We start from the raw sequence: 25,977 nt of genomic DNA on the forward strand, positions 1-25,977 counted from the left end.
GCAGAAATAGTTGGATTTTCCCTTGCCGGAGAGTATTAGTTTTCATGCGAGAGAATGAATACAAAATTAAACACATGCTACCGAGAGGTTGAACATTGTTACCAAGTAGCTGCTTTTGTTGTGCTTTGAGACAGCGAGCCATTAGATAGACGCCACGTCCTTGAGAAACAGATTTTTAGAGCTCTGATGGAGAGAGTGAACCGATATTTGATGAGGCCGTTGAGTCTGACGAAGGTTATATTGCTTTGACACATTAATGCATTTATATTTGCATAATAAACGTCTATATGACAGTGTATGCTTTTACCTTATTTACACAGAACATGTTTTTTCGTGCTAGATGCACATGTATGACCATTGTGCTCGCTTCTTGTGCCTTTTTTTAAACACCTAGTCAAGTTAAAAATTCATGCACAGGCTGTTCATTTAGCGTGTGTGCAGGACGAAGACAAACAGACACGGCTGGGCAGAAGAAACCGGTCGTGACAGCAAGTACACTTTTCTTGCAATTGTTTCTTGCTGCAGAAGAGCCTGTCCTTGAGGGACACTCTCTCGATGAAAGGATGTTTTCTACCAGTATGGAAGTATAAGATGAGATTTGGCACAGTATTAGCACTTGTCCGTATCTTGTTCAGAGACACCTTGATATGAGATAATGAGTACAAAACTAGTCAATTCCACATGCTGTTAGTGCCTCGCCAAATCTGGTTGGCAGGCTGACTGTAGACTGTACCGTTTACGTGCATCAGATTTCTAAAATCGACAGTTCTGTTGCAAAATACGATCCATCCATAGAGACTGGAATGGTCAGTGGTTCAGCGGTGACTTTAAATACTGTATGCATATTGAAGAATAATATAATAATACTGAGCCATTGTAGTAGTGACCACCTCCTCAGGTTTATTTTGTGATAATGACCAGTCCAGTATATAGGGACTGTGTGATAATGATTAGAAAAAAGGTGAATCGTGATTATTTTTCTTGAAAATATAAATCTAAAATATAAATATAATTGTTATCTTTCAGGGTTATTGTCATTATTTATTTTTTATTTTTGCATTTTCGTACCAGCTGATTCCAGAGAAATGTATTTGCATTGTTTGCTCTCAGATTTGTTTACAGCAAACCCTCGAAAGAAAACATACTGGCTGTATTACAGTTTTATTTATCGTAATAGAGGTCGCAAACTCCAATATACATGTTAGCTGGTGTTTCCAGTTCATCAGTGCTTTTGCACATGGTTGCCAGGTTGGGAAGATTACTTGGCCAGAAAATGTATGAATTTTAAAAGCTCTAATCTCTTGACATCTGGCAACCCCAGCCATGAAAGCCTGTGAAGGCTTGTTACCAATGCAAGATGACGCAAATGCCAAATTAAAATGAAACATTTCAGGATAAATAACCAGTGGCAAAATATCTCTGATTATTCGCAATAAATGGGGGAAAAGCAGAAATTGTGACCATGGTTAAAATATATGATTCATCATGCAGCCCTTTACTATTATTCCATATGTGATCTACCGTTCCTGAATAACCACAATCCAGACTTTATTTCATAGAAAATATGGAAAACCAGTCCTGAAGCCAGAACTCTGGTTGATTTCTGCTCATATAGGACAAAGTAGAATGCTTTTCTTTCTCCTCTTCCTTAATACATATTATCAAATGCATTACAAGAAGAATGCATTGTTTCCAAAGGCCAATCCATGACAATTTGTCCATGACAACAGTGGCTGGTAGATAAAATTGCCTTCAGTTGCCCCGTCATACTGAACCAAATCAATGTTTTTTGCTAATAAAAAGAAATGCAAGAGCAATCAATACAATTATTGCTAGAGCAAAGATTATGCCTGAAAATATTGTTTTAATACGTCTGCATGTCTCCTGGAATAATGTGAGAATAGATCTTAAACTATCGATGACCATCTCTCGCCCTGCTGCGCTTGGTCCCTCAGATCCAGACGCTGCTGCTGCAGAGATTGAGTCAAAGGATGAAGGGAAAGGCCGTCTGAGGAGCCACAACTGTCCTGAGGAGGAGGAAGAGGAGGAGGAAGATCAGGCGTTTGAGCCCCTGAACACTCTCACTCCACACAAGAGTCATCAGTATCACCTCACAGGTAAATCAGGACCACGCTGTAATCTATAGATGCTTCTTTAAATTACAGAAAAAAAACATTGCATAATAAAAAATGTTGTTTACTTTTAAGAAGGCAAATTGTAATACATGCATTATCAAGCCTTATTGAATGTATGCAATTAGAAAAATAAAATATTATAGGGCTGATTCCAGTGAAATCAAATCAGTGTCAACAAAATCCATCTTTGCCCTTCAAGAAGTGGCACAGAAGCTGCATCTGAAGTGGATTTAGATATATTTACACAGACTGTTTATGCAGCTCAGAGATGGCATGAATGCATTTACACCGCAGTTGCATTTGCTTATAAGAGTAATGTTTTAAATATAAGATGCACTTAATTTAGAACTATAAAATTATATTTAAATATGAAAATAAATCTAGCAGTAGGTGACGGCGCCGTCTTAATGAGCGAGTCACTGATTCACTAACTCTGCTGATTCATTCAAAACCGATGATTCATTCAGGAATGAAGCAAGTGACTCGTTCGAGAGATGCAGCGTTCAACAAAATATTGAAAAGAAGGCAAATCAGCATTTAGATTAAGTCCGTGCCGATGGACAATTTCAAAACTGAAAAGTATTATACTGAGTTTCTTTATATTATTGTATAGAAATTGTATTATTATACTGAGTTTCTTTCATTTGCTGAATATAAAAGACAATATTCTGAAGAACCAAACAGTTGACGGTAGCCATTGACTCCCATACTATTTTTTCCCACACTATAAAAGTCAATGGCTGGTTGGTTACCAACATTTTTCAAATATCTTTGTTTCTTCACGGCTATGTATATGACGCTCAGATGTGACTCATGTTTAGATGCTTCATCATTATTTGCATCCTCATATTCAAAGCAAGTTTTTGCTTTGGCGTAAACTTTTTTCGCAAACATTTTTGGTTCGGTCCCTAGGTTGGAGATTGAGCTTTTGTAATTCAGCACTTGTGTGTAATTGATTTGGCTGGATTTGATCAGCGACTCCCTCTGCTGACTTCTGCCATCAGAGCAGCCCCTCATTAAAAAAACCCATTTCTCTGACAAATAAGTCTTAATTGTTCAGTACTTGAGACGGTGGTTTAAATGAGCTCCCTGTGGAGGCCAAAAAGAAGAATGTAATAGTCATTTGGGAGCGGTGCATATCTGAAGAAGAGCAGAGAAGTGTGCAGGTGAAAGCAGGTTTAGAAGTAGCTCAGCATGAATGATTAAATGAGTTGCTTCTTCAAATGGGTCTGATATTAAAGCTGTGCTTCGACGAGGAGCTTGCGTTAACTCTTTCCAACATTTTCACTTGAACGCGCTCATTCAGCTTCATTTTCTTCACAAATGCCATGCTCAATAATTACACTGATTCAGTCTTAAGAGAACAAAATACGGCTTGTGGTTCATTTCGAGTCACAAATCACTGAAAGCTGTAATTTACAGAAACAACAGATTGATCCGGTGGCAGAAACCCAACAGGGTTGTTACAGTTAGCTAAACTAAAAACACACAAGAAAACAGCAACAACAAAAACTTTTTATTCCGGCTTGCTGTCAAGGCAGCTTTTCTCATTTTAATTGATTAACTTGATTTAAATGATTGATTTAGTTATTTCCGTTCAGCATTACAGTGTTACTGAAATCCACTTCTAAACTTTAGTGTGTGTGCGTTGCCAGGGAAGACAATGCAATAAAGACACAATGTTTTGCTGTGCTCCTTATATCGGCTAGAATATATTTGATATACTTCCTGAACAGTGCTACAGGGAACCCCAGCTAAGGGTGTGTAAAACAAATTTCCGATTTTCTTGAGAGAATGAGACACAAAGACAGAGGCAGCACGAGACGTCACGTGTCGCCTCGATCAATGGCTGCCGTCGTCTCGGCCTGGACCAGAGGAGCTTTAACACCTCTCTGTGCACTTAAGCCATGACCACTGCATTGCGTTATGGGAGTGGGGCGATGGATCCACCCGTGTCCCTGATGTGATTGGACTATTGATCGTGCTAATGCAAAACTGCAGAGAGAGAGAGAGAGAGAGAGAGAGAGATGGCTATAGGAATGTGTCCCGCAGGACTCGCTGTCTTCCACAGGACCGGGAAAGGAAGAATGCCTGCACCCTCCAGCATTCCTCATGCTGACCCCAACCCGACGCTGAAGCGCTGCGTCCTCGGGGAGGATGGCAGGGGCGCTCCCCAGAGGGGCCGGGACAGGAATGTTTACCCCTGAAAGCTCTCAGCGTCGGTGGGGTTCTGGCTCCGGCCCGGCTGAGGATTGAGTTTCTGCGGCTGGTTGCAGCATCCTGCCGCTTCAGCCGCTGTCGTTCCCCGGGGAGCCTGGAAACGCAACAGCTGTCCATCTCCACATAAACGCTCAGCAATACAGCTCCTCAAGGTCACCGGCGCAGGCTTTTAACAGATACTTTTCTGTGGAATTGTTATAAGGCATGTTTCTCTGCTCATCTATTTAAAACATAGGTTTATTGCTCAGTATTGAGGGTAAGTTGCACCGGTAAGGATTAAAGGGTTGCTCCAACCCAAAAATGTTGTTCCAAACCCATAAGAACACAATTTAAGATATTTTAGATGAAAACCGTTATGACCGTTCCATTGCCAAACAATTACAACAATTGTCGAGGAGCAGAAAAATATGAAAGACATCGTCTGAATACTCATCTGCCATCAGTGGTTCAACCGTAATGTTATTTTTAGTACAGAAACAAAACAAAAACAATTACTTTATTCAACCGTTCGGCACGTAACATCACCGTAGCACCATTTTTGAGAGTATCTCTGCATGCAGAACAGATTTTATTTATTTTTTAACTAAAACAGAACATCTGTGTGTCACGCCTGACACAGAAGAGTGTATGCGTTTTGTGTATAGTGATACTCTCCAAAATGGTGCTACCGAAAACATTTACATAATTTTAAATACGTTTTTGAATTATATGTTTTATTGTTAAGTAAATGTGATTATTATTATTTAAATTTATTTCATGTAAAACGCTTTGAATTACCATCGTGTATGAAATTTGCCATATAAATAAACTCGCCTTGTTACAGTTGAATCATTGATGGCAGATGGAGTATTCTGACGATGTCTTTCATACTTTTCCGCTTCTTGACGGTTTGGCAGCCAATGGCAAACATCTTAAATTGTGTTCTGAAAGCAAACAAAGCTTTTATGGGTTTGGGGAAGCTTATAGGAATATTTCACTCAAAAGTGATAAATATACTGACAATGTCCTCACCCTCAAGTCATCCAAGATGTAGGGGTGTTTGTTTCTTCATCAGATTTGGATGAAGATTTATGGATGCTCTGCAGTGAATGGGTGCCGTCATGATGAGAGTACAAACAGCTGATTAAATAATACACACCAATCCAGTCCATCATGTCTGAGACTCTGATGCAACGCTACGTTTTGCTATTGAACAAACGTTTATTTAGATGTAGATGTTTATTTTTGGGTGAACTATTTCCAAGGTTAACAGAAAATGAATTCAAATAAACAGCTTCATCAGCTGGCAAAAACTCACATAACTCCTCCCATTAAACCTTTGAGAGTGAAAAATGAATCTAATACAGTAATACACCTGAGTAGGGTTTGGGAAACGGTATAAATGTGTAATGGATCTGACGAAGCCACAGGCCGAGGATCCATTTGCAAGAGGTTTATTGATAAAAGTTAATGCAGTGCATGAAATGCACAAATCATAGTGCAGACACTGTTATGAAATAGCAGTCCAGTAAAAGTGTAAGTACTTCTCTCAACTTTCAAAAGTACTAAAGGTACCAATCTTTAAGTGCTAATGTTTAGTTTGGTTTAGATTAGTTTAAATAGACCCGAGCTCAGTCTGACATTATGAGAAATCAACCGGACAGTAATATAAAGATTAGTGGATGCACACATTAAATATTTTAGTGTAGTTTGAGCTTCTAGTCTGCTTGCAGATTTGTCTGAATGTAAATATCAATGTTTTTATCATTACATCAGATAGAGATACTAGGGGTGTATCGTGTGTCGTATTGATTGATCATTTTTTAAATCATCAAAATGATAATCCTCGTCCCCTTTTGATGGAGACTGATGGAGTGAGCAGAGCACGTGCGTGTCATTATTTAGTCGAATGCATTTGGGATGTTGGGATGTTCCCATGGCAACGAACGCAGCACCGTGTGCGTCAGCAGATTCGTTAAGGGACGGATGCATTGCATAAAAAAAAGGTTTTATGCATATTAGTTCATATATATTAGCATATTTTAAAAACATTTTAAAATATAAAATATATGTCAATTTGCAACAGTTATGCTAACAACAATAAAAAGACATTAAAACGGTGACATTTGCTGACGCACACCATGCTGCGTTCGTTGTCATGGGAACATTACAGCTGAAGATAATGAGTAAATACCATCGCTCTCTTTGACAAGTGCTTTTCAAACGACTAAATAAATGACACAAACATGCTCTGCTCACTTAAGCCTCCACTAACAAGGGGATAGGGATGATCGCTTTGATTTGGAAAATGACCATGAAGCGTACGATACATGACACGCGAATCCCTAACAGAACCACATATCGTCTTTGCCGCAATAAATTCAGTTCACAAATGAATCATTCAGTACGATTTGTGAGCAGGTTCAGCTAGTTCAGCTTTCCTCTCCTGGCAGGTTTATGGAGTCACCCCAGCTTTAGGCCATCAATGTGTGTGCAGTGTTCCGCAATGACAAAAAGTGCTTTAAGGGAAGGTAAAGTCTAGAAAAATGTCCAGCCGCAGTTCATAGCACAACACATAACTTCTGCCATGACAGGTCGAAAGACGTTCGGCGTTTATCAGTGTCACAAATTAATGAACTCCTCAGTGATGAATTAATCAGCTCAACAATTCAGAAATACTGGAGTTATCTCGCGCTTGGCAGAGTTGTGTGCCGCAGTCTGAGCGTGTTCATGTTAAAGCCAAAGTGTCATTAGATATTCAAAGCAGCCCTGGTCTCAGGAGACATATCTATTCCTCTTCCTCGCTCTCTCTCTTTCCGTCTCCTGAGCATCCTATCCTGCTCCATATAAACTATTCATTGAGCTTTGTCTACCAGTCATAGCTCATCTCCGTAGAAATGCAAATATAGAAAAACAGATGACAGATCTCTGTCTTTCTGGACTTGAGCCGACGGCCAAAGAGTTTCCAAAAAGTTGCGTCCTACAGAGTTCATTGGTGCCGCCCACTTTTTCAGCATAGTGTTTGTTTCGGAAGTATTTTTCCCACGTGAGTCATAAAAAATGATTTTGAAGCAAAAAAGTTACAGTACAAGACTGTAAACTTAATGTCTTTAAAGAACTGAAATTCCATGAAACATCAACAAACGTGAATTGAGTAAAAAACTGAAACATATAAACAAATATATTACTTTAAAATGATTGGTTGTATCTCGTGTTTTCAAAAGTCTTCGGGTCTTTATTGGAATGGGTGGAGCTAAAGATCTCTTTTAGTGCACTTTGCTCACTCTGATTGGTGGAATGTTCTGTACAGCATTGTGGGTAATGTAGTTTTCACCTCGAATACGTATCCTAATTAATGTTGGAAAAGATGGACTCATGGAATCAATTAAAACTGGCTTATCAGTAAAGCTATTTTCCTGTTAAGATAATAAATTGAGTTTTTACCTGTTGAAACCAAATTGGCACCACACAAATTGATTGGCATGAAATAGAAGAAATCTGTTAAATTTCAGGTTATGATTAGACAATGTTGATTTCCCAGATTTGTGATTGGCAGTTTTAGTTGTAAGACTAAGGTTTATTTATAGAGCCAGCATTACGATTTCTCCCATTCAGTGTGATACCAGTTGTCCATCTCAACATGATAATGTCTCTGACTTTGCAAGACTTTCTTACACTGAAAATGTGTTAAGAGGCCCGACTTTTTGATAAATAAGAGCTTTACAAAAGCAGCACAAAAGAAAGAAAATCAGCTGTACTTTCAGTGACCTAAGCCTGAAATTTAGTAGACACTTCTAACTTCAAAACACGAAACGAATTGCTAACAGAGAAGGTATTTTTCAACATTTCTATATTTTTTCCAAACGCACTCCTATCTTGAAATGCAGCCTCATTCATAATCCAGAAATCTTCTTGCATGTTTGCAAGCACACCGCCTGCACTCAACACATTTGTCGACCGGTTCCTCGTCCCAGATGTTTGTGCTCTCTCAGAGTTTGCTCGCTCTGTTGGAAGCCGTATTAAGTATTAAATGTTTATAAGTCTGTGTCTGGCCAAGTTGCTGCTTTGCTCTCTCTTTCCTTGTTTGGCACGCGACTGTAGATGTGGAAATCAACCGAATAAGAGTTCCACTAGTCTGCATGTAATGGGGAAAAATCAAGGCAGTATATCAGTATATATGTGAAATGCAACACTTTGATTCTGCCGATCTGTCTATCTAGCTGTGGTTAGCATGTAGCTAGCTAGCACGCGTTACAGGCAGAATAAGACAGCACATGTTAATTCTGGGATTATGTTTGTCTGATGGTGCTTTCATACACACTTTAGTTTTAGGGATATTTACTATAGCTTTTACTTAATGAATTCGCCTAATTGATATAAAATGCGCTAAATATTGTATCGCATGGTAATAATAATTCATAAAAAGGAACTGCATGGCCATAGACATGATTTGAAAATTAGCCAATTTTGGGGAGGTTATTGAGAATTGTAATAACCCCACAACTCATTATATACACTAAACACTTTAAAAGAGACATTTGGCTGACTTTGTTGACCTCACAGCTGGTGACGCCGGAAGTCAATGAAAGTCAGTGGTGACTGATTATCAGCCTTCTTCCAAATATCTTCTTTTGAGCTCAACGGAACAAAGAAACGCAGTGTCGATTGGGAGTAACCAGATCGTAAGAAAACGAATTCATACCAATTAGTCACCAATTCGACAAAACACATTTGTGTTGGCATATTTCTCACTGGACTCCGGAGTAATGACTGACACTGCAGATAGTGATAGCGAGTGATTGTGAAGTACACACCGGTCTAGATTTTAGATCAGGGGTGTTTGAATTCGATTTCAAGCGTGGGTTCATGTTTACCTAAGGAACAACTGGAAATCAGAGCAATGAAACGTGAAACATTTCTTGACTCGTGCATCTTTAACACATTATTGCCTCTTAAAAATCTGTATTTCCAGTATCTGCTTAGTATCGCCCCTGTTGTGTCCCCATTCGTTAACACACATCAGTCTTATTCTCTGGCTTCTCCATTTTTGTCTCCTCTCCCCTCTGGCCTGCTCAGTATTCTGCTCTTGTCTTGTGTTGAGTGATTTTGCTCAGACACGTCTAGCTCTAGGTAAAGGGTCCCCAGAGAGCGCGCTCTCAACCCCTGGGTCGCCGCATCATGAATACATTATGACCCCCCCCTCGTTTCCATTCGGTTGCCACGACAGCACTTTCTGAGCCAGCGGCCGATGAAGATGGCGTCCTCAATCACACGGCAGACTCCATAGCTTTTCCGTTGTCATTTTAACAGGGTTTGCATGCTGCGGGTCAATAAAGGAACGGCTGCACTTCCGTATAACACTTCCCACCTGCTTTGTTTACAATCTGCTATCCATTGTCTTTTTTTTTTCTGGCGTATGTATAAAACATGGCGCCTCAGGTAGAGGATGTTGTCCTGTAAATGGCCAGCGCGTGCACGCTCCGAACACTTCACTGAGCAATCTGTCAGCATGTCAGCAACACATGTTTTGTAAAAAGCTTCCAGTGGGAGCCAGGGGAAAAGATCGCTCCTGCCAGACCAGAGAGGAAATGCTCCCCCCTCCCTCTGTCTCTCATTGTGGTGGGTTTTCTAATGCTCGTATGTTCAGCCCACAGCCGTCTCTCTCCTCCTCCTCCCCTGAACTTCAGAAATTTGAACTGCGAGACCCTTGGGGGACTTCCAGCTCTTTCCTTTTTCTTCTTTTTCTGCTACTTCTTCCTCTCTCTCTCGGATGAAATGGTGGAGATATATTGTAGCCGGTCCCCAAGCGGTCTTCTCTAATACCTGAGTTTCTATAGAAACTGGAAATTACCGGCAGGATCCTTCGGGGACTGTTTTATCCGCAGCAGGATGAGGGAGGCCAGAGCGGCGGGGAGGTGAACACGCGGCTGAAATGAAGGAACGTCTGAGTGACGGGGGCCGCGGGGCTTCGGCTCATCTGTGGGTGGGGAGTCTTCACGTGAAGGGCTCTTGTTTAATAAACTTTCAGCACGGTATCATGGGTAGACAGCTCCACAAATACCCGTGTGTGTTGCCTTTTGTCTGAGCGCTGGCTTTATGTGTGTTTCTGCAAATTTGATTTTCCAAACTGTCTTTTTTCCACTGCGACTGCCTTCTCCACCCTCCTCTCCCATGTCTTCTGCCTCTTAGTATGCTGTCGTTTTTCTCAATCTGTTTACTTCTCTCTTCCTCTTTTTGTCCCTCACCTCAGCAGTGTCTTTTTTTTTCCATTGTTTTGCAGGTTTGTCTCGCTGCACAACAGCAGTAGTTTGTTCAGGTGCAGTGCATGTCTGGTCTGCTGCTGCGTCTCGGCTCAGAGCGGTTCCTGCGGTGTCAGTGAATGCTGCTTTAATAGCTGCTGTATTAATAGGCTGATCTTATCCTTGCAGAGGCTTCATGATTTTTTCAGTACACTAAGTCTGTGTTTTATATGATTGCTGTAAGCTGAGGGATGCACATTGCAGAGCTCCTTCAAATGTGGTCTCAAAGTGCATTCTTTGTCAAGCCATGAAGGTCTTAAAGGACCAATTTCCTGTAAAGTTAACTTCTATTTCTAATCAGACACACCTGTCTGTTGATTTCAAGCAATCCTGAGGACTTAAGCTGTGTCCCAATCCAGGCTGTATTGCAGTTCAAGGACTCCTTCAAATGCAACCTCAAAATGCGTCCTTTGCTTCCGGAGCCATGAAAGATATAAGGGGACAGAATCTCTGTCCTAGAAAGTTTAGTGCCACACAGGTTAGATTTTTCAGGTTTGTTTGATTAGAGAAAACTTGTGGCTCTTCATGACCGGAGTTGCCTGCCCCCGATCTAGTCTGTCTACACACCCTTAGAACCAAGACCATGACTGAGAGTGATTGGCTGATTGGATTTATTGTGCCTTTCCTTTCGAGCACCGATACAGATGCTGAGTAGCTACTTGAATTATTTGTAATGTTGAAGATACTTTTTAGTTGAGTTCTTGAATAGCTATTCAAACACCCAGCCAAGACCAAGACTCAGAAAACACGTTTTAAGATTGTGACCAGTAGTCCTCTTTTGAAAACTGGGTCCATTTGGGACTAGTCTTATGTAGGCAGAACTTCAGGTCTGGGCTCCACAGCAGCTTTCATTGGCAAGGTGTACCCAAGAGGTCCAAGTAAAGCCGCCAATCACAGTTTGTTTTTTTCAGTGTTGAAATGTTTAGAAGTGTGAAAATATAAAACCTGTGTCCCTGCAATAAAAGATCAGCATGCCACCAATATATCATTCATTCAACATCATGTCCAGTCACCAAGAGTCCAGGCTGTACACTTTCACATACGGACACTGGAGACTAATTCTAAGCTCATGTCATTCTAAACTAATTCTAATTGACGTCTAAACGGCATACTTATGAATTTGGGGTTTGTAAACAAGTAGATGGCAAGTAGATCTAAATCAATGCTGATCCTCAATTATTGAGCAGTGTAGTCATCTCACAGCCTTCTCACACCGCAGTATTGCTTCAGGCTGGAATTCACAGCTTCACCAAACTAGGGTTTCTGTTCAGTTGTGTCAGTCTTGCTCACTGTGAGCTTTCGAGGGATGCTATAAACCCAACCACCGGTCTAACGTATATTAAATCTGTTGGTCTGTCACAGTGTACAGTGACATCATGTTCTTGTAGAAGGAGTTGTGAAGAATGGTGCTGATCCATGATGTGCAAAGAACAAGCATTCAAGCATCTTTTCAAGACTTTTCTTAAAAATAAAAGTCCTTTATTGCCACCCTTGGCATTTAAGGTTCTTAACTTTGATACAAATATTGACTAGGCTTAACAAAACTCACCCATATGTTGTATTTAAAATGCTTAACACCATTTCAGCATCTGCTTTTATTTGTGGATCGCTTTATGTGTACATCATGCACAACCATTATTGCCTCAAGCGTCATACATAGGTCCTTCATTACTTCATTAAAGTTAAAATCAGTAAAAGAGTGGTGTAGCTCTGAAACAGGGAACTTATTGGGAACCAGAATGGGAGACCGTAATTAAACCCTGAAGAAAAGATGTGATTACAGTCAGTTATAACATGTCTTCTGCATCCAGTATTTACACAGTATGCGACTTTGAAAAGTGGTCAGGGATGTAAATCATGCAAATGATTTGTCTGGTTTGTTCTGACTTGTGTTAGATCCTATTGTCAGAGGCTTGACATGTTGTTTAATAATGCAACTCTAAACTATACATTAAACCAAACAATTGAATAACTGTATACATTCCGGTGGTAGTCCAAAATAAGTGCTTTGTAAATGCAGTTACTTGCACTGCGTACAGTGTATACTTCTATATATTTCTGTAACATCCAGCGATGCAACACCCCATCTTAATGATGTAAACATGCTTTCTTTGTTTTCATTGTCCTGTCTGTTGTTTGTCTGTACTTCTGTTCTGAAGAATAAGGGAGGGAGAGATGAATATGACTGTGGAGAAACACAGAGATGTTTGTTCATCTGGAGTGGATTAGAGTGTGTGCAGTGAAAGAGACAGAGAGAAAATCTGTGGTTAAAAAGACCAAAGCGGAGCGTCAGTGTGTGGGTCAGGTTTTCCCCACATTGCAGGGACTGAATGTCCCCTCAAGGATAATAAAACCTGAAATCAGCTAGGTTACGCGGAGCAGCCAACGGTCCCCTTGAGGAAAACGGCTTAATAAACATACTAAATAACGTCTTAATGAAAATGTGAGAGTGCAGAAAGGTTTTTGTAAGGCTTAGGTTTTGGGTGTAGCGGTAGAAGACAGAAAACATACTCTCAAAACAATAGAACTCAATGGAATTTCCACACCGTGATATCAAAATTGTTCCTAGAGCTAAAAAAGCATAAAACCTTAAAGTGCCCTTTTTGGGGTTATGAAAGGTTTATATTTTTCCCAACAAGAAGTTGACATGTATGTGAGGTCAAAAAATACCTACATCTTATAATATGCATTTATTTACTCCATTTATGTAGCACTTTGAACAATACAGATTGCGTCAAAGCACTCCCAAAGAATTCGCTCAACGATTCATTTTTTCTAAACCCCTCTTTTGCAAGATGCCAGTCTGTGGAGATTGGGCTTATTTTCAGATTTTCGGTCCGATCCAGCATTTCTCAGAAATTCCTTACTGTATACTTCCTTAGGTATACTTCTAATTATATGCTTAATGATATGCTTACGTAATGTATTATTTCAGAACTACTTATCACAACCACAAGTTGTACTAAATTAGCTTTGATATCTAGAAAGTAAAATGTTAAACGTTTGAATGCTTTCTCGTTCCTTTTAATAGCACTTAAGCACATCTGCGTATCTAACATTGGCATAATTTATAATGCACCTGTTAAATATTTAAAGTGTATGACTGTCCGAAAAAAATTGCATTTTATTCTCGCAAATAATGCTCTTAAATTTTTTTTAGTTTTTTCTACCTAAATGCACTTTAATAAAATTAATTTCTGAAATATATATATTTGTAAATATGAAAAATAAAATAGAAAAACAAAGATATATACAGTGTGTGTGTATATATATATATATATATATATATATATATATATATATATATATATATATATATATATATATATATATATATATATATATATATATATATATATATACTTTTATGTTTTTAATTTTTTTTTAAATGTCAAAATATTATCTATCCATCCATTCTACAGACCACTTCCCTGATGAATTATATGCAATTATATTTTATATTAATATAGCACTGCTATTAACTAATATTAGTCACTTTCTAATCAGATCATTAGTCATCAGATGTTCAGAGAACTGAGATCGACTTTCATTTAACCAAACACATCACTGCTATTTGTGTGATCTTGGACCAGGGATTCTGCCCACTTTTGTCTAAATCTAATCATTAATGAATGCAGTGTGTGTGTGTCCAGGCTTGGCGGTATGTCAGTGTATCTTCACACTGATGGGGAATACATCTTGACATTTCAGACAGTGGTGCATGAAAAACACGTTGTCCGCCTGACACTTGTTTTCTTTCTCTCCTCTCTCTCCTCTTTCTTTGCATGTTTTCTCTCTCTTGTGTTTAGACGTGTTCTGCTATTCTTTCACGTGTGATGTGTGATGCTGCAGTGGGTATTAAGTTTTAATCAGATTAATCAGATCCAGGGTGAATTTTTCTTTTTTAAAAGACTACACTTCTCGATTACCAGTGACGATAACTGCCTTCTGATCTTATATTCAGTTCTATGCCATTGACTTGACATTTGAATATTAACATTGACCTTCTCTTTTATCCGATGAGTGGTGGTTGCATCATTTTGTCATTGGAGTTGGCTGATATGGGTACATTTTATTTTATAGACATTCGAAACAATACTGTAAAATTACAGTTTCATTTTTTCCCAAAAAATGAAAGATTTAATTTACCAATGGATGCTCTGAGTCCAAATGAGTCCAAAACAGCTGATAAAAACACCACCCCAGTCTATCAGTTAACATCTTGAGAAGAGAATCATGATTAGACATCTATCATTAAGACATTTTTGATTAAAATATGAGTCCATAATTCATAATAACTCTTACTCCAGTCATAAAGTGATTTGATATGAATCAGGAGAGAAATATGCACCGTTTAAAAGCTAAACAATATGTGAGTGGATATTTAACTGATGGACTGAAGTGGTGTGGATTATTGTAATGTTTTTTGGACTCTGACGGCACCCATTTACTGCAGAGGATTAGTGTGTAACTACATTTAACCACATTTACTGCTTATAGCTATCATGTTTATTGAAGTACTTAAAGACGTAATTACAATGCACCTGCACGTATGCACATAATAGGTATATTGTATGAAATGGTTAAAGAACATAAAATATAATCCGTGGCTGTCACATTTCAATTTACGTTACGTTTACATTTAGCCATTTAGCAGATGCTTTTCTCCAAAGCGACTTCAAAGCGAAAGCAAAAGCCAACAAAAGAACAAAGATACGCAGGCGCTGTAACAAATCTCAGTTAGCTTAATGCAGATACATTTTACCAATGTTAGGTGTTTTATTTACAGGAAATGTAGAAATTGGCATGGTTTGAAAGTGACTTCTGCGTAAGTGGTGCTTGTTTTTTTCAAAATAAGCATTCAATGGTTGAATTTTAAGCGTACATAAGTGTTTGTCATTGCGAAAACAAAAGCAGAGGAAACTCACAGACATGGGGTCACTGGCCCCCCTCGGACCCCCTTTAGAGCTCCTGGTAGCAATAAATGCTGTCACACACTGTTTGCCATTTTGAAGTTGTGGAAACAAGACATGCTGGGAAATGTGTTTGGTGTGAAACAGACATATGAACCGCTATGAGCAGTTGGAGTTTGTTTGGCTCATCCATCTGCTTTTTTTTTCATTACTTGGCCGCCTGTCTTGGTTGTAGTCAAGCGCAGACTGTTGTACACGGCTGCCCGGCTCAGGGTGAATCAGTGAAGCGGGCCGGGCCGGGCTCTGCTGGGGGACAGATTGGCCTCCCCCCCGGTGGGCCGCGGGGGACAGAGACCCAGCCAAGGCCCCGGGCAGAGCCGCCTTCCTGTTTGCTCGCTCATACCTGACCTGCTCAACGGCACTTCCACTCCCTGAGCGCCGCACGCTGAGACGAGCCCGAGGACGCAGGAAGGAGCTGATACAAAGACCCTGATGAACCGTGATAAAGCCAAGAGAAGAAGACCGGATTAAGTAGGGCTGGGCGGTAACCGGCAACATCGAGATTGCAAGAACATTTCATTTGAAAATGGTGATAAGCTTACGCTTGATCTGGATTCATCTAAAGGGGCAGTCGATTAGTGCATGTCTCCGATATCTCAGTGTTCTGTGCATTAAAGGGAACCCTGGGTATTAAGACTTGTGTGCCTTTAATATAACGTGAATTATGTCCCTTACTGAGATATGTAGAAGAAAACCACCAACGGATGCTCTGCAGTGAATGGGTGCCGTCAAAATGCCGTCCAAAACAGCTGATGAAAAGAATAATCCTTAAATACATCTTTCACGGGTTTCCATGACATATTTCAGTAAGAGACGTAATTTACGTTATATTAAGCTATAAATGTTTTAACACCCTTGATTCTGTGCCTGGTTCTTGATTCTGATTGGTTAAGCCATGTTCGAAGCTGTTGTAAAATACTCTACAAACTTACACCGTCGTTTGGGTCTGTGTGTTGCTCGGCAACCACAACTTAGTTTTTGAGCAACTACATTTTTTAGCCAAAGGATAATGTTTTTCTTAATATTACTACATTTTAATCGCTCTGTTTTACTTAGTGATATCGTACTACATATACAGAATAACTGCTTGGGGCTTGTTGCTTTAATATAAAATATGGGATATTCCTTGTGTTACCTGTTGTGGCAAAATGAGCTGCAACGAGCAAATCAAAAAATTTAAAAAAAAACTTTTATTTTTAGAATGTAGTATTTTACGATTGCTTAGGCGTGATTTTAACAACAAGCCTCATTTTGTTAAAACGCTAGACTAGTTTACAGATCCACACACACAAGTAGCAGAACATTTCAGATCTTTTGCAAAATGAAACACTTAATTCAAAACTGTAAAATGATTTAACGGAAAAACGTTTTGGTGCCGTACTGTACACCCATGGTTCAGAAGCTGGATTCTATTTGAAGCACTTCCGCGCTGCTGTGTTCAATCTTCAGCACTTATAACATTTAATTAAACACGGTACAAAGGACAAATGTTGCACACTGATGAAAGCGTTTATTTCTCACCGAAGCCGTCAGCGCATCATTTCAATTAGGCTGAAAATTTTAACCTGCTCTGAATGCGATTATAGTGCAGAAACATTTGTGTAGACAAAAAAAAAACGCATCTTAGCGTCATGTCTTCGAGTAGCTGGATCTGGCCACTTCACAGCGTCCTCCCTCGCAAGGGAACAAGGGAAGAATCTTTTCCAATGCTTCTGCATTTATTAGGTCACGGACCTCCTGTATAGCTGCTATGAAGGGTGTATCATGTACCGGACAGTACTGCAGTAATGGAACCAGTCACCTCGTCTGTCCGATACTGACCCTTCGTGCATCACTGCCTTTTCATTTTTACTGAAAACAAATTTCACCTGTTTTCAAATCCTGTTAAAGGTTCTTTATGGAACCATTTAGACGAAAAGGTTATGGCATTATGAAGCAATTCATTTTTTTCTCATATGTAATAATAATAATAATAATGATAATTGTTGTTATTATGCATCATATGTCATAAGTCAATAAAATCTTTACAGAATTTTCCACGGTTTATTAATGAGGCAATGCAAATGTTTTCTGATCAATAAAAGGCTTCGGCGGCCTTAGACTCTTAACAGAAGGAGTGCCTGTCCTAGTTTTCACGTCCCTATCTGTCATTCGTCTGGTGTTTCTGGGTGTCCACCTGTGCCGGGTGATTTCTGGGACACCGACCAAGAGCGTGCGGGAGACACGGCCTCACCGAGACAGACACACCAGAGCTCTGCGTATATATATAGATTAGACCTGCCGGTGTAAATTAAGGTCTATTTGTTGTGAATAAAACCAGATCATTTAGATTGCATCGTTTAGGGGATACCACTTTTCTTTTTAGACAAAATACTGTGTGCTTAAACTCTTAAAAGTACATTTTACTTAGAGATATTTTTTTTTTAAAGAACAGCCCACCAATGTGCACTCAAAGAGATTTATTTAAAGAGGAAAAGTGCACTTTGTAATATTGTCAAGTACATTTTAAATCTTTAATCTTTTGCAGTGCTTTAAAGAACACTTATTTTGATACGCTCATACTAAAGCAGCGTAAAGTACTTGCTTTAAGGCTTTAATTAAGTTAATATATTTAAAATGTAAATCTATACTAAATGCCGGCCATTACAAATGTCTAAGAAAATATATTTAAGTAAAAGTGTTCATAAAAATAACTTTTAATTATATTTTTGGTTTTTAGAAATGCTTGTCAGTACATTTACCAGTGCACTAACCATATTTCAGTACAATAGAACTACATATAAAAACAAACTAAAGTCCTACTTCAGTCTTACAAAAAGTAGTCTTAAGTTCAACTCATTGCATAGTAATACATATATAGCAATTAATTGCATCTAAAATAAAAGAATAAGTCTTTGTTTACAGTACATATGTATGTGTACTGTTACTGTGTAATGTTATATAATAATGTTATATAATAAAACGCACGCATTTCCATGGTGTGTATATATATATATATATATATATATATATATATATATAAAAATATATATATGCTTATACATGTATTTATTCCTATACTTGTATTTTAGATTGCTTATATTATATATATATATATATATATATATATTATATTATATGTGTGTGTGTGTGTATATTTCTATATACATAATAAATACCAAACACACGTATGTTATGTAATCAAAAAACGTTTATTTTGGATGTGATTATCTCCATCACTGCTTTTTTATGTCTCTATCTATAAATTTATCTGGTAGAATATATTTCTATAACTATTTTTTTATGTCTCTTAAAACTGGTAGAATATATTTTGTAACTATTTTACCGAAATGGGAACCAACTCTTTTCGAGTGATGTTTGGCTAGATGATGTTTTTCTCAGTGGTCCGGGAATTTAGGTCAGCATGATGCAATCACAGCTGAAGAATCAGTAACTGGCCTCCTAAACAAGATTAAACCGTCTTAGCCGTAGCCTGTTGGAAATTATGATGGATGGAGATACGAGGAGGAGGCCTTTAGCCGAGCTTTCAAGTAAAACATATCAATGTATTCTCATATATGCTACTAAAGAAGACTAAAGAATATTCCAGGTTAAATACAGTTTCAAACTCTGAGGTGGCCAGTGTGGAGCACACTCACTTACTCCGTGTTTTATATGAGCTCACTCGTCGGCTTTTGGAGTTATACTAAGTTTGGTGTTTTCTTGATGGTATCTGAGGTGGAAAGTCAAATTTTAGTGGAGGTTAGGCTGACCCAAAGCCGTCCATCTGGACACTTCCTCATAGGAAAGTATGTGGAGGACACCTACGGATTCCACATTCTACATTCTTCCGATAAGTCCTATCTGATTTGAGCACAATTACAGATATATAGCAGGAAGGATACAGAGAAGGAATGTGACTGTAAGGCATTCAGCAAAAAGTGCAGGCAAGTAAATAAATATATATATATAAATAAATATATAAAAAGAAAAATCTGGCAACTTGTTAATTCCATTGCGTTTGTGCTTGTATTTTGGCAAACAACACATGCATTTTTATTTTTTTCCAAACTGTTCATCATCACAGCTCATGACATTTCCCTTTTAACGTGTTTTTATGTCATTTCTTCCTGTCTGCTTCCTTCTTTAGAGTGAGTATATGAACTATCTGCAGCGTACAGTGCCTTGAGGAAGTGTTTGAACTAAACCTCTAAATGTTATCAGAAAGAAAGAAAGAAATGTTTGACAGTCTGGCAGTTAGTCAACATTTTTTTAGCAATAAATAATTTTCAAAATTATGCTATAATGGTTGGTCATTATAAAAGCCATAATAATTCCTTACATTCATCAAACAGAAAAGGAGCGAGAGAGACAAAAAGAAAGTAAACCAAATTTTTTATTTAATATTATTTCAAAAAATTTATTTTTAATCTTTAAATACAAACCAAAATGCTATTTAATTTAGGTCAACGTAATATATTTATATTTACAAAATATTTTGTTGTGATACTTAATTTCACAATAAAGAAATCCAAAATTAGTTATGTGAAAGTAGAATTTTTGACAAAAACAAAAAAGTTGAAAGATTAAAGATAAAACTAGGAACATTTTGTTAATGTTTTTCCTTACCTAAAGACAGGAATATTGTCCTTATTGTCTAATGTGATGGGCAGAAATGTGATTTTATATATTTATATATCATCTTCTTCTTTCATGTACTAATAAAAAATATAATTTTTAGTGATTTTAGGTCAGGGCTTCTAAATAGCTCTATAAATGGTCATGTTTAAATATGATCTATTTTACAGTTATTTTGTGTGTGTGTGTATTTCTGTGAATCATCTCTGAATATGAACTTAATATTATGGTGGAGCACCATTATTTAACTGTTGGATGAAGCAACCACAGCTATTAAACTATTAAAGTACATTATTCCATTTCCGAGCACTCATAAAGCTGATGTCAAAAGTGTTTCCAGCTGTGCAGAGCTCTTGTCTTGAGAGCTACACACTGTACACCGTAAAAATAAAAAAAGCCCTGCACCAACGTCAGCCCATAAGATGGAGGTCTTCCTCTGTAGAAGTGGCAGGATGTTGGACAGTGATGCTCAGGAAGGCTTTGGCAGGCCAACAAAGACAGACCCTCATCTGTAGGGTGTAGGTTTTCAGGACCAGCATCCCCTTTGGCAGGCACACAGAGGCCGCTGCCATGAGCCGGGGATGAGGACCCATGAGACCCTGGCTTTTATTTACTCAGGCAGCTAGCGTCCTGCACATTTCTCGTCTGAGTGAAGGAAGGAAAAAACAAGACTAGTAAGAAAGACAAAAACATGCTGTCTTTTTGCCCTGACTCTGATCCCATCAGTCGGTGTTCACACTCTTGTCTGTGAGCACTAGTCAATCCTGACACTGATCTCGAAACGTGTTAAATCACATGAGGTTTGCTGATCAGAAATACGCTGCTTACACATTTCGTTGCATCACTTTCGTCTGAACATTGTTCATACACTTAGTGCGGAATGTTCCAAACGGTTGCGGTCAATAGGACGGGCGGAATTATTCAGAATGTGTATCTTGGGCTGAGCTGTGTGTTTAGAGGAACAGCAGGTCAGCCTGCATTGTTATCTGTTTCCTGAAGATATGCTGCCAAGGGTTAAGTGCTCATAAATGCATGTTACCGTGGCTGGTCCTGAGGTAAAAACAATGGAAGAGACATGAATATGTGAGTAGGTTGCTTGAAGATGTCTCATAAATCGTAGCCATTTCCCTGTGTTTTTTTCTTTCTCAGCACTGCCTCTTGGCAGTTCATTGCTTGGCAATTCACTCCGTTATTTAAAGGGATATGGACAAAAGTTGGGTTGATGGGTTGTTTGAAAAACCAGCTGGTTTTAAATAAGGCTTGTATATCTAGGTTTCATTAAACTAAATAGATGTCAATACTTTATTGTTTAACTAAATAAAAGATCAATGTTCAAAATGCAGTTCTAAATGTTCATCGGTTGATCCTTGATATGCATGCAAATTTTCATAACTGAAATATTGTGGATGCACAACATGTAACCGTTCGAGGCGTTTTATGCTCCATCTATTTGTCTATTTTGACAGACACCTGGAAGTGAATATCACACTGTAACAAATCAGTAACAGAGTCCAGAAAATACTAAGTAATTATATAAATAAAAACTATATATATATAATGACGCATACATCGTGGGGTGTACTTACTTTTTTCCCAACAGGCATTTTGAAGTCTCACAGGAATTGTCTTGGAATATATTGTTCAAGGCGGGGAAATTACAAATAGCACTTTAATAACTGTGATGGATGCTTTAAATGCAACTAATTGAGACAATACATTTTTTAGTTTGTCATTCCCAGTGCAGACTATTTATAACCTTTAAATTAATTGCACATGTTGTTGGATATATACTTCAAATAAATCTCCACAACGCATTAGAACCATTCATGCACAGAGCAAATGATTAAAAACATGACTGGACTCTAGGACACATATGAATATAAATTGTTTTAAAGCAGATTCAGGGAAAAGATTGCATACAAATAAAAACAATTAAGTTTTTGTACAACATACTCTAAATATATTTCCTAAAACGAGTATTGGACTAATGCATAATGACTCTTTTTTGATTAAAGAAATTAAGGTAAGAAAAACAAAAAACAAAATTCTGTAGGAACTCATGGTGGATAATAGTTTGAAAGACAAACATACCTAGAGTAGCTTTAATTACCATTACACAAGCAAATACATAGCAAAAATACTTACAAATACACAGTACCAGGGTAATGAATTCTGTCTTATCTTCTGGTTGTTTTGACAGATGGAACTGATATAGAAGATGACCCCTCCTGCTCTTGGCCTGCATCGTCGCCATCTAGTAAAGACCACACATCTCCAGGCCATGTCGATGACTATGAATATGGTGAGGACGAAGGAGCTGCAGGCCTACCTTACCCATGCCAGTTTTGTGCAAAATCCTTCAGTCGCCTGAGCTTCCTAAAGTGCCACGAGCAGAGTCACAGAGATAAACTTCCGTTCAGTTGCACATACTGCAGTCGCCTGTTCAAGCACAAGCGCAGCCGTGACCGACACATCAAGCTTCACACTGGTGACAAAAAGTACCACTGTGGGGACTGTGACTCTGCTTTCTCACGCAGCGATCATCTAAAGATCCACATGAAAACACACGCAGCCAACAAGCCCCATAAATGTCCAGTGTGCCGCCGGGGGTTCTTGTCCACCAACTCGCTTCACGGACACATGCAGGTCCATGAACGTGGGAAGGATGCAAATACAAGGTCCCCTCAAGAGTGGAGGTTAAAAGAGACACGCAAATGCAGTCGCTGTGAGGAGGGTTTCGACATGCCTGAGGAACTGCAGAAGCACATTGCAGAGAGCCACCCTGAGTGCTCATCTCCTGTAGGAGGGACTCTCGAACCTGGCCTGCAGTGCATCTACTGCCACGAGCCATTCTGTGATGAAGGAACGCTTCTGAGCCACATCGATCAGGTGCATGGGAGAGACAGAAAGAGCAATGCATGCACTGTTTGCTCTGAGCAGTTCCCTACTGTAGAGGAGCTCTACACTCACATGGATATCCACCAACTCCCAGAGTCCAGCAATAGCCCCTCAGTGTTGCCCGTAGGTTATACTTCTGTTTCCAGCACTACCCCAGACTCCAACCTTTCTGTTGACAGTTCGACCATGGTTGAGGCCGCTTCTGCAGTACCCAAGACTCGCGGGAGGAGAAAGAGGGCCACCCATAATAACATGTATGGCCGATCTGCCAAACAGCCAAAAATTGAATACAGTTGCATTTACTGCAACAAACAAGTCTTCTCAAGCCTCGCTGTGCTGCAGATTCATCTTAAAACCAAACACACTGACAAGCCCGAACAGGCTCATACCTGCCAATTTTGCTTGGAGATCCTTCCATCCCTTTGCAATTTGAATGAGCACCTGAAACAGATTCACAATGCCAAGGATCCTTCGGGTGTACTTGCTAATCTGACCGATGACCTGCTGCAGTGCAATTTTTGCCCAGAGGTTCTTGGAGATCTTAATGCTCTGCAAGAGCACATACGGTGCTCCCATGGCTTTCCTAATCCAGTCGCCAAAGAAAGCAATGCATTTTTTTGCCCAAAGTGCTTTATGGGATTTTTAACTGAGGCCACTCTAGAAGAACATGTCAGACAAACGCATTGTGACTCGGGAAGCGTGCAGTTTGATTCTCCTCTAGCGGTCACTCCAAAAGATCCCATTGTGGAGATCTACTCCTGCTCTTACTGTACCAACTCGCCCATTTTTAACAGTGTCATAAAGCTTAACAAGCACATAAAGGAGAACCACAAGAACATCCCTCTCGCTCTGAATTACATCAACAATGGGAGAAGATCTCTGCGAGTCCTGAGCCCATCATCTCCAGTCTCTGTGGAACAAACCTCGCTATTCAAACAGAACAGCTCTTCCTTATGTTCAAGTGAGTTCATTTGTAACCAGTGTGGTGCTAAGTACACCAGTTTAGACCTTTTCCAGACGCACCTAAAGACCCACCTTGATAGTGTTGTGCCACAGCTAACCTGTCCACAGTGCAACAAGGACTTTCCTAGCCAGGAGACTCTTCTGAAGCATGTGACCGTACATTTCACTATCATGTCCACATACTACATCTGTGAAAGTTGTGACAAGCAGTTCACATCTGTGGATGATTTGCAGAAGCACCTTCTGGATATGCACACCTTTGTGTTTTTTCGCTGTACTCTCTGCCAGGAGGTGTTTGACTCTAAAGTGTCAACTCAACTCCATCTTGCGGTGAAGCACAGTAATGAGAAAAAGGTATACCGGTGTACTTCCTGCAACTGGGATTTCAGGCATGAAGCTGAACTTCAAATCCATGTTAAACATAGTCACCTTGAAAATCAGGGTTGTTCACACCGTTGCATCTTTTGTGGCGAGTCCTTTGGCACCGAAGTAGAGCTGCAGTGTCATATTACCACCCATAGCAAGAAGTACAATTGTCACTTTTGCTGCAAAGCTTTCCATGCTGTTTATCTGCTAGAACGTCACCTTCGTGAAAAGCACTGTGTGTTTGAGGGAAAGACCCAGAATTGCAGCACCAATGGATCCATGTCGGGTAGCGGTGATTCAGTTGCTAAAGATGATGGAGACTTACAAGCCTTTCTGACCAACAGCCATGGAGGAACTGTTGCAGGGGAGTCTCATAACAGTCGGGATGGCAGCGAAGAAGACTTTGATACCTCAGAGATCATGTACAGCTGTGATATCTGTGGTGCATCTTATACCATGGAGTCTCTTCTAACCAATCACCAACTTCGTGACCATAACATTCGACCTGGGGAGAGTGCTATGCACAAGAGGAAGGCAGAAATGATCAAAGGAAACCACAAATGCAACGTCTGCTCTAGAACCTTTTTCTCGGAGGGAGGACTTCGGGAGCACATGCAAACGCACTTAGGGCCTGTCAAACACTACATGTGTCCCATTTGTGGAGAGCGCTTCCCTTCCCTACTTACTCTTACAGAACACAAGGTCACTCATAGCAAAAGCCTGGACACCGGAAGCTGCCGGATCTGTAAATTACCTCTGCAGAGCGAGGAAGACTTCCTGGAGCATTGTCAGATGCATCCCGACTTACGCAATTCTTTGACTGGCTTCCGCTGTGTGGTCTGCATGCAGACTGTCACCTCAACTCTAGAACTCAAGATTCACGGCACCTTTCACATGCAAAAGACTGGAACATCTACAAATCAACCAACTGCATGCTCGACTGCTGTGGAGCTTCAACACAGTCAAAGCCAGAAAGTCGTCAAGTGTGCTGCATGTCTCAAAGAGTTCCACTCTAAACAAGACTTGGTGAAACTTGACATTAATGGTTTGACATATGGTCTTTGCGCACTATGTGTCAATGCCGCTGGTAGCAAGAGCTCGAGTGTAAATGGAGGGAAGCTGCTGCATCACGGGGCTCAAACCTTGATGGGTCCTGCTGTTGGATGGACCCATGGGGAGAGCCTTAGCCCTGGTCCTGTAAAGGGAAAGACTGCCTGTTCTTCCTCATCATCTTCATCAGTGTCACCCTCTGTTTCCAAGACCCGCTGTTCTAGTTGCAATGTTAAATTCGAGTCAGAGGCAGAGCTTCAAGCACACTTGCAGACAGTGCACAGGGACCAAACACCAGAAGCTGCTCTGTTACGGACCCCCGATGGCTCCCCCATGTCAAGAGTTAGTCCGACCCAAAGTGACGAGGTAAGGTGTGCCTTACAGTACACCTGCAGTGCATGCTCAGTACATTTGCCATTGTTAAATTAATAGTGATAATTATTGTTGCCAGGGAATTTATTGGGTTGTATTATTTAC

General features: G+C 39.6%; 1 protein-coding gene across 4 annotated transcripts in view; it reads left to right on the forward strand.

The window, feature by feature from the left end:
- Positions 1-25,977, forward strand: part of LOC122360677 (zinc finger protein 521) — a 71,397-nt gene that overhangs the window by 10,701 nt on the left and 34,719 nt on the right. For all 4 annotated transcript variants that reach the window (XM_043261508.1, XM_043261515.1, XM_043261495.1 and 1 more), the window contains 2 exons: positions 1,956-2,117; positions 22,424-25,866. In XM_043261508.1, the coding sequence (XP_043117443.1) occupies positions 22,780-25,866 (3,087 nt within the window). In that variant the 5' untranslated portion in view covers positions 1,956-2,117; positions 22,424-22,779. The remainder of the gene's footprint in view (positions 1-1,955; positions 2,118-22,423; positions 25,867-25,977) is intronic.

Source organism: Puntigrus tetrazona, chromosome 2 (genome assembly GCF_018831695.1).
Source record: "Puntigrus tetrazona isolate hp1 chromosome 2, ASM1883169v1, whole genome shotgun sequence".
Taxonomy (NCBI): domain Eukaryota; kingdom Metazoa; phylum Chordata; class Actinopteri; order Cypriniformes; family Cyprinidae; genus Puntigrus; species Puntigrus tetrazona.